Consider the following 14,528-nt stretch of genomic DNA (forward strand, 5'->3'; position numbering starts at 1 on the left):
ATGGTTAGGAAGGTGACGAGGGGAGGAGTAGATAGATATGTATTGATTGATAGGGTTGATGCACCAGGAGATGGGGTTGATCAGTTTCCAGGTGACCAGGGTGCGCCAGAGGATGATCAGCCGCACCGCATTCAGATGCCCATTGACAGGTCAACCATTGATGATTTACGCATGGATATGCATCGCCGTATGGATGAGTTGCAAATGGAGGTGCATCGCCAGATGGACGGTATGCGGTTGGAGATGAGATCTTTATTTTCCCGTATTTCTCAGCATCTCTCCATTCCTGTTTCACCAAACGATGGTGCTCCTTATGCATCTACACCGGGACACAGCGATATCACAATTGATACAGATGCTTTGTTTGCGGATCATCCAAACAGAAATGAGGACGAGTAGCTTTCTGTTTTTTTTCTGTATTTTGCGTGTAATATGTAATGATTTTTTGTTTTAAATATGTATTAATCTAAAGACTGATGTTTAGGTTATTTTTACTAATTTTAATTCAAACTTGAAAATTGGTTAAACTTCAATTGGTTAAATTGGTTAATCGCCAGAGAGAAAGATACACGCCCTTATAAAACTTCACGCGGCCGTGTAAAACATGGGGGAGATAACAGAAATAACGACGCCAACACGGCCGTGTCACAACAACACACGGCCGTAGCAGAAACACAGCCTAAGTCCATGGCCGTGAACACTAACACGACCGTGTGACACGTATAACACGGCTGTGTGTAGTCGCGGGAATTGCCTTTCAAATGAACATGGTCGTGTTCATTTTATTCACACGGCCGTGTTTAGACACAGGCAGGAAACATGGCCGTAATCAATTTCCACGGCCGTGTATAGTGACTGGTGGATGCTGACTTGTATGTTCACGGGCGTGTTGTATGGTACACGGCCGTGTTCATTCCAGGTCACCTTCCAGCTCAACTCTGTTAAGTCCACGTCAGCATTTTCCGTTAATTTCTTGACGGTAAGACCAAAAAAGATAAAGTTTGATTATATTGGGACAAAAAATGATGAATTTTGATTATATTGAGACTAAAATTGATAAAAATTGTATATTTTGACAAAAAAATGATGAGTTTTGATTATATTAGGACCAAAATTGATAAAAGAATATTGTAACCAAAATTAATAAATTTTGATTATATTGAGACCAAAATTAATTTTTTCTCAATTAATTTATATTTATTAAACATATTTAAAATAAATAAATTTACAAAAATAAAATGGGATAAAAAAGGAGATAGTCATGCGGGATGAAAAGAGTATAATAAAAAAGGTATAAAATAAAATGAAATAAAAATTTCAGCCGATATTATATTCGGTGGATTTAAACCTCCTGTGAGCGAATTTTGTAGGATATTAGGCACGGTGAAAATTTACCAATATGCATTTTCGAATAGTAGCTAATTTTGTAGGATATTAGGCACGGTGAAAATTTACCAATATGCATTTTCGATTAGTAGCTCACCAAGAAACCTCCACTATGAGGACGACGTTAGTACTCGAACCAATCAAATTTCAACAGCACATGATACTTGCAACAACATTACACATAAAAAAGCCAAAATAAAATACACATAAAAGCAACATTGAAACCGACGCACAACACTAACATATCTCAAAAATTGCATGTTCAAGAAATTAAACTAGGAAAGCATCAATATAATATATTATAATTAATTAAACTACTTCAGTAACACGAAAGGCAATCGATGTTCAGATACTAAGTAAAGAAGCAGAATTACATCCTAATTATCAATGGCCTGGCCTCATCAAAACCAGGATGGGTAGGGCAGAGTAAGGTAGGGTAGGGTAGATCGGATACAAAACGCAGATAAAGTAGTAGTAAGTACTAGCCATTAACTAAGAGAGACAAAGGAGAGATTGGGTAACGTCAGATCACGGGAACTTAACAGCAGCCTCTACGGCCAGGCCATTAAGCCTCCTTCTCAACCACTTCACATTTCTTAGACGGACTGCAGATTAGCCATAAGTTACCGTAGGGGTCCTTCACCTTCCCAACGCGACCTCCACAGCACGCGCCTTCACCCTCCGATATCTCTCCTTCCGGAACAGCTCCGGCGGCAACCGATTTCGCCACTGCGCCATCAACATCTTCTGTCTCCAGGCAAAACACTCCACCGGTAACCGCAGATTTAACTCTAAATACAGAATAATAAGCAGTGTTAAAACACAGTAGCAGTGAATCTTAACCTCAGAAGCATGGATCTAAGCAAATACAATCTCAGCAACAACAAATCAACAACGATATTAAGGATAAGCACGTATTCAGCCAAACAAACAAAACTAACACATACGGAGCAGAGGCGTCGTCGGTGAGGTCGGCGACGACCACAACAGAGCCTCCTATCTTCAGCTCCGCAGAAAGGACAAGAGGCTGCTCCTGCTCCGCCTTCCTTTTCGGATGATTCACGCGACTCACCTCCTCAGCTCCGAACGCCGCCTTGTAAAACCTCACTGCCTCTTGAGCCTTAGGCGCTTCAACCACCAACCACGGCTTCACTGCAGAAAAAACAACCGCAGGAGCAGCAACTTCAACACCGTTCTCAGCTCCAGCGCCGTTGTGAGCCTCCTCCGCCATTCGGATTTCTTGCGATCGAGAGCGAACAAAATAAAAACCCTAGGAAGGAGAAAAGGCTAATTTCCACAAAACAGGAAAAGACACAAAAATATGGCAACGGATAAAAATGCGTGAAACTGCTTTTCGCAGGTATTTATAGGAAGCGAGGAAGCGGAACCGTTCGAGGGACAATCGCGGGATAAAATAATCACGTTTTACGAGGTGGACCTCGTTCATAAGGGTTAAATTACATTATTGCCCTCATAAATTGGCCTTCTTTTCCCCTGTTATTTACGGTCGTGCCACTCCGTTAACTCTAATGGCTATTCTAGTAGTCACGTCAGAAGGATTTTTCTTTGTTGCTTTTAGAGAAAAAAAAAATTAATAAAAAGTCGTATTGGTCTCAGTGCAGAGGACCGCTGTTCATTAAATTCGAACGGTAAAATTGCAGGTTATGGATTGTGAGATGACAGAAATACCCTTCAGTCTTTTCAGGTCTCATTCTTCCTTAAATGACACGTATGTGTATTTTTTTAATGTTTATGAAATGAAAATAGTTATCTAATCAAATATTTTGTATAAAAAATTAATGTTTTATTTACTCGTTAGAGTTTATCTCTAATTTAACTATTTAAATTTTATTTTTTAAAATAATATTAAATTAAATACTTAATTTTTATTTATTTTATTACATTAAAATTTAATATTATATTCAAATTATCGCATTATATATTTATATCACATTAAACAATTATTTCAATTCAAAATTTCACTATTTAAAATCAAAATTCAAAATCAAAACTTCATAGCTAACACACCTAAGAATGTGTTATGTGATTATTATTTTAGTTGCTTATTTTTTAATATATACTTCTTCCGTCCAGCTACAAAGTATACACATTTCTATTTTGGGACATCCTTTTTCGCCTTCTCTTCGCTCTGGGCACGAATTACAAAGTAAACATTTCATTAAATACCTCACTTTTTTTACAATTACCCTTACTTTACATCACATCATTACTTTTATACCAAAAAGTAAGGGCAAAAATATCATTACACTACTTTTAACTACCCACTATAATTAAAATACTATTATTTCTTAAATATCGCGCCAAAAGTAAATGTTTACTTTATCTGTGGACGGAGGGAGTATCATTTAAATATTTTCTTTACTATATCATGTCACACTTTTTATTTTCGTTTGTCTCACGTGTAATGTCACTTTTTTAGAAATGTATTTACATTTTAATCATATTTAAAATTTTACAATTTATTATTTTTTTTAAATTTTTGTTAGATTAATTTAGTTATTTTAATTTTAATTTATAATTATATATTATATTGTAATTAATTTTACTAATATATTTTTAATTATTTATTAATTATACCACTTTCAAATTTTCGTATCTACAATAATTGTAACATCATAATTGAGACGAAAAGAGTAATATTCTTTCCGTCCCATAACAATGGATGTTTTTTTACTTTTGTTTGTTCTATAACAATATATATATTTCTATTTTTGGTAAAATTTATTAAATCAAAATATATTTAACAAATATAAATCAAATTAATTAACTATATAATATTTAATATCATAAATCATATACGACACGCTCAAAACTCTTTTATTTTCATCTCTCTTCTAAAAAAATAAATACTTTTATTTACATTTAAAATTTAACATCTTTTATAAAATTAATTTATGTTAATTATAAATAAATAAAAGTGTCTTTTTACTTAGCTGAATTATAAAAAAAAAAATTATTCTCTACAAAATTATATTCATATTGTATATATTTTTTATTGCAATATAAATTTTACAATATTTAAATACATATTCTAATTTTTTAATAATATATGTTAAATTTAATTTAAAATTATCAATATTATTAATTATATAAAAATAATAAAATAATATCACTATTATTAACTAATTGAATAACATTATCTTAAATAACATATATCTAATGAAAGAGGTCAATTATCTTAGGATTGCGGGAATATTAATTAGGGACAAAGTTTTAAGATAATGATGTTTAATTAATAATAGTTGTGGACAAAAAATTGTGATAAATTTTAAAAACACAAAATTTTGTATAAATTATATTTGATTTGAATTTAAAGCGGGTCATATTCTCTACATGGGTCTTTTGATTTTCTTTCTAGGTCGATTTATTTCCAACTTGGCTTTGAATGGCTTCTTTGATCCGAAGAGATTTGCTATTCCATTTGACTTTGCCGGACTTTGAAGAGCTTTGGTCTTTATATGGGCGACTTGATCATCAGCTTTGGATTTGATGTATTCTTTAGACGATTCGAGGCTTTGATCTTTGGTTTGGTTTTGCCGTCTTTTGGAGAGCTTTGGTCTCCGTGTAGGCGATTTGATCATCGGCTTTGGATTTGATGTCTTCTTTAAACAATTTGAGGCTTTGATCTTTGCTTTGGCTTTGCTGCTTTGGAGGACTTTGGTCTCTGTGTGGGCGATTTGATCATCGTCTTTGGATTTGATGTCTTCTTTGAACGATCCATAGCTTTGATCTTTGGTTTGGCTCTGCCGCCTTTTGAAGAGTTTTGGTCTTCGTGTGAGCGATTCGATCGTTGGTTTTGGACTTGATGTCTTCTTTGGACGATCCGCGGCTTTAATCTTTGCTTTGGCTTTGCCGCATTTTGGAGAGCTTTGGTCTCCGTGTTGGCGATTTGACCGTCGGCTTTAGATTTGATGTCTTCTTTGGACGATCCGCGGTTTTGATCTTTGAGGGGGTGGATTTGGTGCTCGATAACATTTTTGGCGGCGTGTCCCTTTGACTTTTGGATCGAAGAGGATCTGGTTGATGCTTTTTGACGAAGAACGCGACGAACACCTTTAAGCTTTGGAATGAACTTGGGAGGCTTTTTCTTGGCTTTGACGGATCGTTGAACGGCTTTTGGAGCTTTGATTCTTCCTCCGGCTTGGGCATACGACGAAGAACGTCAACTTTATGGATTCGTCAACCAATATTGGATCATTTGTTCAAATTAGTGACTTTCGATGAAGAACGCCTCGAAGGATATGAAGAACATGGAGAACAATACATAAAGAGTCTAAATTTACCCATTTGTTTGAATCCTCGATGTAACTTTGGTGTGTCAAATGAATTAGTCATGACTCCTATTTATAGGGGAGAGGTGACATCGGCTTCCTTTTTTAATGATGTCACGTGACCCGTTCTGATTGGTAAATAGAATGATTTTATAATCTTTCATTTTCCATCAGATATTGTTTTCCATTCTTGACGGATTTGATTGTGCATCTTCCTTTCTCGCCAAGATCTTTATATCATTGTCTTTTTCGGAAGATATTAATTTATATACTTCTTTTATTGAAAAAGATTAATTTATTTTTCTGCCAAATTTATGATGGCCCTATTTATGCACATAATATTTGTATGGTATCTTCCATTTTAAGTAGTATTTTGCATTAATTGTTGATATTGTACAAAAATTAACATATGTGCATAATTAAATATCATATATTTATTTTATTGGAATTTTATTTTCTTTCAAAATACATGATATTTAATTTATACATTTAATTTATAATGCCTACAAAAAATGCCCCCTTGAGACTTGTTTAAGCTAACGCAAAACGTTTAAAGCTTGAATAAGTCTCGAAATATCAAGTCAGTCTATTTTTTTTGGACTGAAATTCTATATATATATATTTTTTGCTATCACGTTTGTATTTCTTTTTAGCAAATACTTTTTTTCAAAGGGCTTTTTTTTTCTTTCTTTTTTTTTTTGGATAAGATCTCTTTTTTTGTCCAAATGATTTTTCTAAGCCCAATTTTTTTTGGAATTTTTTTTTCTTTGCCCAATTTATTATTTAAGGCTTTTTTTTGAAATAATTGACTGAACACGGAGTTATATTTCAAGTTGTCTACGTATCCGGTGAAGGAATCAAGTCATAACATAGTTTAAGCAATTAGAATTTGTTTATTTTTGTTAAAAAGTTTATTCTCGTGTTAAGGAGTGTTGTAGAAAGTTTAACCTCATTTCTAGGAGATTGGAAAAAGTTTATCCTTATTTCTAGGAGACTGAAGAAAGTTTATCCTCGTTTCCAGAAGATTGCAGAAAATTTATCCTTATTTCCAGGAGATTGAAGAAAGTTTATCCTAGTTTCCAGGAGATTGCGGAAAGTTTATCCTCGTTTCCAAGATGTTGGAGAAAGTTTATCCTTGTTTCCAGGAGTGTTGAAGGTATGATTGCCCCCACTATTTGAAGTGTTATGTTTCTCGTCGTCTGAGAAATCTTAGGTAGGCGGTCCATATATTCCACTAGACATCATGCTCAATTCCATATCATGAGCGCGAGTGGGGAGTTCTTCAAAAGTATGGTGACGGATCCCTTGTAAAATGTATTTCAAGCCCCACTGCATTCCTTGAATACACATTTCTATGCCGGATGCCTCGGACAGACGGTCTTTGCAGTTGAGACTTAGACTTCTCCAGCGGTTGATGTAGTTGATTACAGGCTCATCTTTCCGTTGGTAGCTGTTGGTAAGTTCGGTCATGCTGACAGTTCTCTGTGTGTTGTAGATACGATTCAAGAACTCGTACTTTAGTTGTTCCCAATTGTCGATGGAACTAGCCTCTAAGTCGATGTACCAGTCGAAGGCGTTTTCGTTTAGTGACCGCACAAATTGTTTGACTAGGAGATCTTCATATGTTCCAACATCGTTGCATGTCTCGACAAAGTGCACTATATGTTGCTTTGGGTTGCCTTTGCCGTCAAATTGTTGAAACTTTGGTGGTAGATAGCTCGTTGGCATTTTGAGGGCGTTAATTCTTGCAAGTAAGGCTTGGGGTAAGTGTGCGTCGGCCTTGAACTCCCTTCGAATTCTCTTTTGATTGCCCCCTTAATGTATTTGTCAAGTTGGAATATATGAATGAAGAAGTTGGATGATCTTTGAAATGGATTTGGTTCTGCCACATTTTCTTTGCCATGACGCTGCTCCACAGATGTTGCCGCTTCATTTTGGGCCGCTAGAGAAGATGGTTGCTTTTCGATGGCATGATTGGATTCTTCAGGCTTATCTAGCTTTTTGAGAAGTTTTTCGATGAGGGTGTCTTGTTGTTGCATGTGTTGAGACATCTTTTCAACGATTTTGGCCAATGTTGCAAGTTGGTCTTCTATATTTGAAGCATTGATAGTCATTACCGGAGCAGAGCTTGATGCGGTTGAATGACTTGAAATTGGCCGATGAGTAGGTGGCATGAAAGTGCCTTTGAAGCTTTGATCTTCCTTGCAGAGCAGACTTTGATCCGCAGTTTTTGGGTCTTCAATATTTGAAGCGTTGGTACTCATCACCGGAGTAGAGCTTGATGCAGTTGAATGACTTGCAGTTTGTTGAGGGGTGAATAACGCGGCAGTAGTCTTGAAGTTGTCGTCTTCTTCATAGAGTGGACTTTGCTCTGTGATTTTTTTAGGAGTGTCTTCAGAAAACGACAATGCTCTTTTGGTCATGCTTCTAGTTGTCATTCCAACATTTTTCGAAGCACTTGAGTTTTTTGATGCAGTGCATGCAAAGACTCTTTTGGCGGCAACGGCTTGAGCATCAGTTTTTGACGCAATATTGGACGTATTGATCTTGTAGGAAGCCATTAATTGTTAAAAGTTCGTCGGTAAAATAGATGAAAGGTAGAGAGGTCCCACTGGGCGTGCAAAAAATCTGTGGACAAAAAATTGTGTTATTTTTAATAAACACAAAATTTGTACAAACTATATTTGATTTGAATTTAAAGCGGGTCAGATTCTCTATATGGATCATTTGATTATCTTTTCGGGTCGATTTATTTTCCAACTTAGTTTTGAATGGCTTCTTTGATCCGAAGAGATTTAGACTTCGGTGTGACTTTGTCGGACTTTGGTCTCTGTGTGGGCGATTTGATTATCAGATTTGGATTTGATGTCTTCTTTAGACGATTTGAGGCTTTGATCTTTTGTTTGACTTTGCCGTATTTTGGAGAGCTTTAGTCTCCGTGTGGGCGATTTAATAATTGGATTTGGATTTGATGTCTTCTTTAGAAGATCAGAGGCTTTGATCTTTGCTTTAGCTTTGCCGCTTTTGGAAGACTTTGGTCCCCATGTGGGCAATTTGATCATCTGCTTTAGATTTGATATCTTATTTGGACGATCCGCGGCTTTGATCTTTGGTTTAACTTTACCGCCTTTTGGAGAGCTTTGGTTTCCGTGTGGGCTATTCGATCGTTGGTTTTGAACTTGATGTCTTCTTTGGACGATCCGTGGCTTTGATCTTTGGTTTGGCTTTGCCGCATTTTGGAGAGCTTTGGTCTCCGTGTGGGCGATTTTGCCATCGGCGTTGGATTTAATGTCTTCTATGGACGATCCGCGGCTTTGATCTTTGATGAGGTAGATTTGGTGGTCTATAAAACTTTTGGCAGCGTGTCCCTTTGAATTTTAGATCGAAGAGAGCCTAATTGATGTTTTTTTACGAAGAATGCGACGAACACCTTTAAGCTTTGGGATGAATTTGTGAGGCCCTTCCTTGGCTTTGACGGATCCTTGAATGGATTTTGGAGCTTTGATCCTTCCTTCGGCTTGGGAATACGATGAAGAACGTTAACTTCATGGATTCGTTAACCAATATTGGATCATTTGTCCAAATTAGTGACTTTCGACAAAGAACGTCTCGAAGGACATGAAGAACATGGAGAACAATACATAGAGAGTCTAGAAATTTACCCATTTGTTTAAATCTTCGATGTAACTTTGGTGTGTCAAATGAATTGGCCATGACTCCTATTTATAGGGGAGGGGTGACCTCGCCTTCCTTTTTTAATAATGCCACGTGGCGCGTTCTGATTGGTCAATAAGAAGATTTTATAATATTTCCTTTCGATCAGATGTTGTTTTCCATTTTTTACGGATTTGATTGTGCACCTTCTTTTTTCGTCAAAATTTTTATATCATTGCCTTTTTAGGAAGATATTAATTTATAAACTTACTTTATTGAAAAAAAAATTAATTTATTTTGCTGTCAAATTTATTATGGCTGTATTTATGCATGTAATATTTGTACGATATCTTCCATTTTAAACAGATTTTTGCATTAATGATTGATATTTATTGTACAAAAATTAACATATGTGCATAATTAAATACCATATATTTATTTTATTGAAATTTTATTTTCTTTCAAAATACATGATATTTAATTTAATTTAAACATTTAATTTTTAATGCCTACAATAGTGAATTATGATATTATTTTATTATTCTTTATGTAATTAATAATATTGATAGTTTTAAAATAAATTTAATATATATGATTAAAAAATTAATATATTTATATAAATATTTTAAAAATTATATTGAAATAAAAAATATATACAATATGAATATTATTTTGTAAATAATAAAATTTTATATAATACAAATAAACAAAAAAATATTTTTTATTTATAATTAATATAACCTAATTTTATAAAAGAAGTAAAGTTTTAAATATAAAAAAAATATACGAAGGACGATCATATTTCAGCACATGTGCTAAAACTTATTTATTTTAATTTCGATAGTTAAATATATTATTATTATATTTTTAAAAAATATAAACTATTTTTTTAGTCTCGTAACTGGACCCCCTTATTATTTTAATCCCGTAAGTGGAGCATGTCGCAAACTAGTCCCATAAGTGAAAATTTTTCGCAATTCTAGTCCTCCAGCGCCGGAGACGCCCGCCTGGCTCGCTGGAAGCCACGTGTCCTTCAGGTGTCCCGCCAGGTCAGCAACACCTGGCGGACACGTAGATTTTATTTATTTATTTTTTTTATTTTTTTCAATGGGATTTAAATAAAAAAAATTTTAAAAGGCAAATAAAATTAAAAATAAATATTAAATAATTTTTTTTTTTAAAAAAAATAATAATAAAATCCGCGTGTCCGCCATGTGTACACGTAGCCTCCGGCGAGCCACGCGGGTGTCTCCTGCGCCGAAGGACTAAAGTAACGAAAAGTTTTCACTTATAAGACTAATTTGCGACAGACTCCACCTACGAGACTAAAATGATAAGGGGTCCGATTACAGGACTGAAAAAACAGTTTACCATTTAAAAAATTAAGAAAAATATATATATTTTTTTAGAAAACTGATAAAAATAAAGAAATTTTGAGTTGTCTTATATGAAATATATGATGTTATATATTATGTAATTAATTAAGTTGATTTATATTTATTAAATAAATTTTAAATTAACATATTTTATGCAAAATAAAAATATATTAATTATTACAAGCAAAAATAAATAAATAAAAAAATATATATAGGAACATGATTGAGTGCTGATTATTTTAAATCAGCACCATGCTGATTAGTGCTAATATTAACATACATAATTAGATTAATTATATTATAAATAAAATTAGTTAACATAATTATTTTTCTACACTATCAACATGGTGCTGATGTTTTTACTATCAACACCCAATCCTTCTCCAAAAATATATCTATTGTTATGGAAGAAGAGAGTATTTAAAATTAGAAAAAAAAAAAAAAAAAAAACCTTCTTCAATTTAAATTTAGAGAAAAATACCCTAAATGTTATATATTATGATTTTGCTTCCTAGTTCCAATATATATATATATATGATATAATTAATTCCTTCGTCTAATTCGAATGTATCTTTTTTAATTTTGTGATAAATAAAAATTAATAAAATCGTGAAAGTATATAAGGCCATCTAAATCGGACAATTCTCTCCTCTGCAGCACCTCCATGGTACCGCTATATCACTATTTATGTATTAAAAAAAAAAAAAAAAACTAGAGCAACTCTTTATTTCTTTTTTGTTAAATATTATTTATTTAGTTATTATTATTTTTATTTTGTTGTATTATACTTCCTCCGTCCCGATTAATTTGTCGAGTTTTAGGTATTGTATAATTAATGAGTAATTAAGAAGTGTATTAGTAAAATTAATTATAAATTTATAAAAATAATTTTAAATTAAAATTAAGATGACTAAATAGTTTAATTAAAATAAAAAAATTATGAATTATGAATTTTAAAATGTGATTAAAATGTATAATTATATTTTCCAAAAAGAAAAAGACAAATTATATGGGATGGACGAAAATAAAAATTGTAGTCAAATTAAGTGAGACAAAAAGAGTACAAAATTTTATTTTCTATAAAATTATATAAATATATATAATTTTATTTAAATTTAATATTATTATTAATTATTTTGATATAAACTAAAATACATATGTATGTTTGTGTATTGAGGTGCAAGAAGAAGAATGTGATGTGAAAGAAAGAGAGTGTGATGTGGAAGTTGAGAGAAATTTTGGAGAATTTCTTGATGTGGATTGTTTAAAATATGTCAACAATTTAATTAAGACAAACAATTTGCAACTATGCTATTTAATCGAATAGTTTTTAAAGTTTGCGCGAAGTTGTTTGAAGAAATAATATAAATTAATTTAAATAATAAATAAGAATAAAATTTTCTAATGAAAATCATACTACCTCGTTAAAAATAAGTTCAAACTTTTTTATTTAAATTTTAATGTGGTGTATATTTTTTTATTTTTTACTCCCTCCGTCCCAGATACCATGTCCATGTTGCCGTTTCTGTCCGTCCCACGTACCATGTCACTTTCCTTTTTTGGAAAATGATTACACACTTTAATCTCACTTTTAATTTTTTTATTTTTTTAATTTTAATTAAACTAATTAGTTATCTTAATCTTAATTTATAATTATTTATATTATAAGATAATTATTTTCACTAATTATCTACTAATTACACCCCTTCTAAAATACCGTGTCTACAGTGTAGCAGACACGGTATCTGGGACGGAGAGAGTATCTTTTATAGTAAAAAAAATTAAAAATATGATTTTTTTAATTAAAAACAAAAATAACCATATTTGAGATGAAAAACAAAAAGACTAATGATCATATTTTTAGAGTAATTATAATATTTATTAATTTTTAAGGGAAACAATAATTAAGAACTAAAATTGAACTATTTAAATGAATAAGAGATCAAAATTGCATTTTAGAATAGATGAATTGAAATTGACATATTACTGAATAAAAGAGATCAAAATTGTCATTTTAAAAATAAAAGGACTAAAATTGACACAATAGTGAATAAAGCGAAACTAAAAATGTATTTTACCGCTACCAAAATATTGAGTTTTTGTAGTGGTCAAAATTCGTAACAAAAACTTAATTTTCGTACAAAATAGTCTTTTGTGTCGATTTTGTTACAGATTTTGACCGCTACGAAAAGTCTCAGTACAAAAAGTCTTTATTGCGCAAAATTTCGTAACAAATATGTGATGGTCAACCGCCCAAATAAGCATGTCTTAATTGTATTGTTACATTTTTCGCACGTAACAAAAGGTTTGATCATGTTTTTGTGTGACGACATATGTCCGTAACAAAAAAATTCGGAACAAAAATAAAATCTTGTTAGAGAATTTTTTGTTACAACATTTATCCTTAACAAAAAATGTAGAACAAAAGTCAGGTCACCATGAAATACCTTTTGTCACGAAAATTACCGTAATAAAAAAAATCGGTACAAAAGTTATTTATGCATGAAATAAAGTTTTTGTTGCCACAAAAAATAATACTAAGTGATACTTTATTTTTTACGGATCCATCTACACAACAAATAATTAAAACATAATTTTACTATATTAAATCCGAAATCCTTGAAGAACCCTACAAATTTACATCAATCCAACGATGTTCATAGATATAACAAAAGTACTAACATAATTGTCAACAGTACATTAAAACATACGCAATTATAGCCGTGACCTACAATAACCTAACAACCAAGTAATATACGATCCCTAAATTAAAATAATAATACATAAATAGATCAATCCAATACCAAACCACAGTACAATTTTGATGCCAGCTAAAAACGACTAATAATAAAGACCAAGTTCGTTGGTTGTAGCACCACAAATGAAGCAATCAGGGGCAACGGGGTCACCGGGGCACTGCTGTTCGCTGGAGATTTGGGGTTGTTCATGACTGAAGGTTGATGTTCGTCGTCAATTGCTTGAAGAATATGTCAGATCGTTGCTGTCAATTTGTGACACAAGTATACATTACGGATAAAAATCATCACCACGGCATAGCAAAAACGTAAATTGCACGAAAAATATATTTTAGTTATGATTTTTTGTCCGTACTAGAAATTTTTTTTGTACTGTTTTTTGGGGTAGAATATATTTTTGGTCTCTTATTCTTCTTTGTGTCAATTTTAGTAAACTTATTCTTAAAATGATAATTTAGAACCATTATCAATTAATATAATTCAGATTCTATTCATAATTATCATTTCTTAAATATATATATATATATTTATTTTATGCATGATCACCTACGTATATTATTCTTAAAAAAATATTTCATAAAAATTACTTTTTTTATGGTACCTATCAACAAAAAATATATATTAATATCATGCTTTTAATCAAAATAAACTCTTTCGTTTTTATACATACATTAACAATTTAATTAAGACAAACAACTTGCAACGCTATCTAGACGAATAGTTTTTAAAGTTTGCGCGGAGTTGTTTGAAAAATTAATTTAAATAATAAATAAAAATAAAATTTTCTAATGAAAATCATATTACCTCATAAAAATATATTCAAACTTTCTGATATAAATTTTAGTGTGGTGTGTATTTTTTTATTTTTTTTATCTTTAATAGTAAAAAAATATTAAAAAATATGATTTTTTTAATTAAAAACAAAAATAACCATATTTGAGATGAAAAAACAAAAGAATAGTGATTGTATTTTTAGGTCACGAAGGAGTAATAAAAATATTTATTAATTTTTAAGGGAAACAATAATTAAGAACTAGAAAATTGAACTATTTAAATGAATAAGA

The 14,528-nt window shown here is 31.8% G+C and overlaps 1 protein-coding gene across 1 annotated transcript; it reads right to left on the reverse strand.

Moving 5' to 3' along the window:
- Positions 1-1,656: 1,656 nt before the first annotated feature.
- LOC127253872 (uncharacterized protein At5g48480) lies at positions 1,657-2,730 on the reverse strand. Its single transcript, XM_051278669.1, has 2 exons — positions 2,334-2,730; positions 1,657-2,177 (listed from the first exon to the last, which is right to left on the reverse strand). Exons 1-2 carry the CDS (start codon positions 2,615-2,617, stop codon positions 1,952-1,954), a joined length of 510 nt encoding a protein of 169 aa, XP_051134626.1. The 5' UTR covers positions 2,618-2,730; the 3' UTR covers positions 1,657-1,951.
- Positions 2,731-14,528: the final 11,798 nt, after the last annotated feature.

The sequence above is a fragment of the Andrographis paniculata genome, unplaced genomic scaffold (assembly GCF_009805555.1).
Source record: "Andrographis paniculata isolate CXL003 unplaced genomic scaffold, ASM980555v1 Contig51END, whole genome shotgun sequence".
NCBI classification, from domain to species: domain Eukaryota; kingdom Viridiplantae; phylum Streptophyta; class Magnoliopsida; order Lamiales; family Acanthaceae; genus Andrographis; species Andrographis paniculata.

What these genes read in the sequence shown, in the direction of transcription:
- LOC127253872 (XM_051278669.1), bottom strand. Translation starts at nt 2,617, where the DNA reads ATGGCGGAGGAGGCTCACAACGGCGCTGGAGCTGAGAACGGTGTTGAA. An exon ending in ACCGACGACGCCTCTGCTCC is followed by an intron (nt 2,178 to 2,333) that starts GTATGTGTTAGT and finishes TTCTGTATTTAG; the next exon opens with AGTTAAATCTGCGGTTACCG.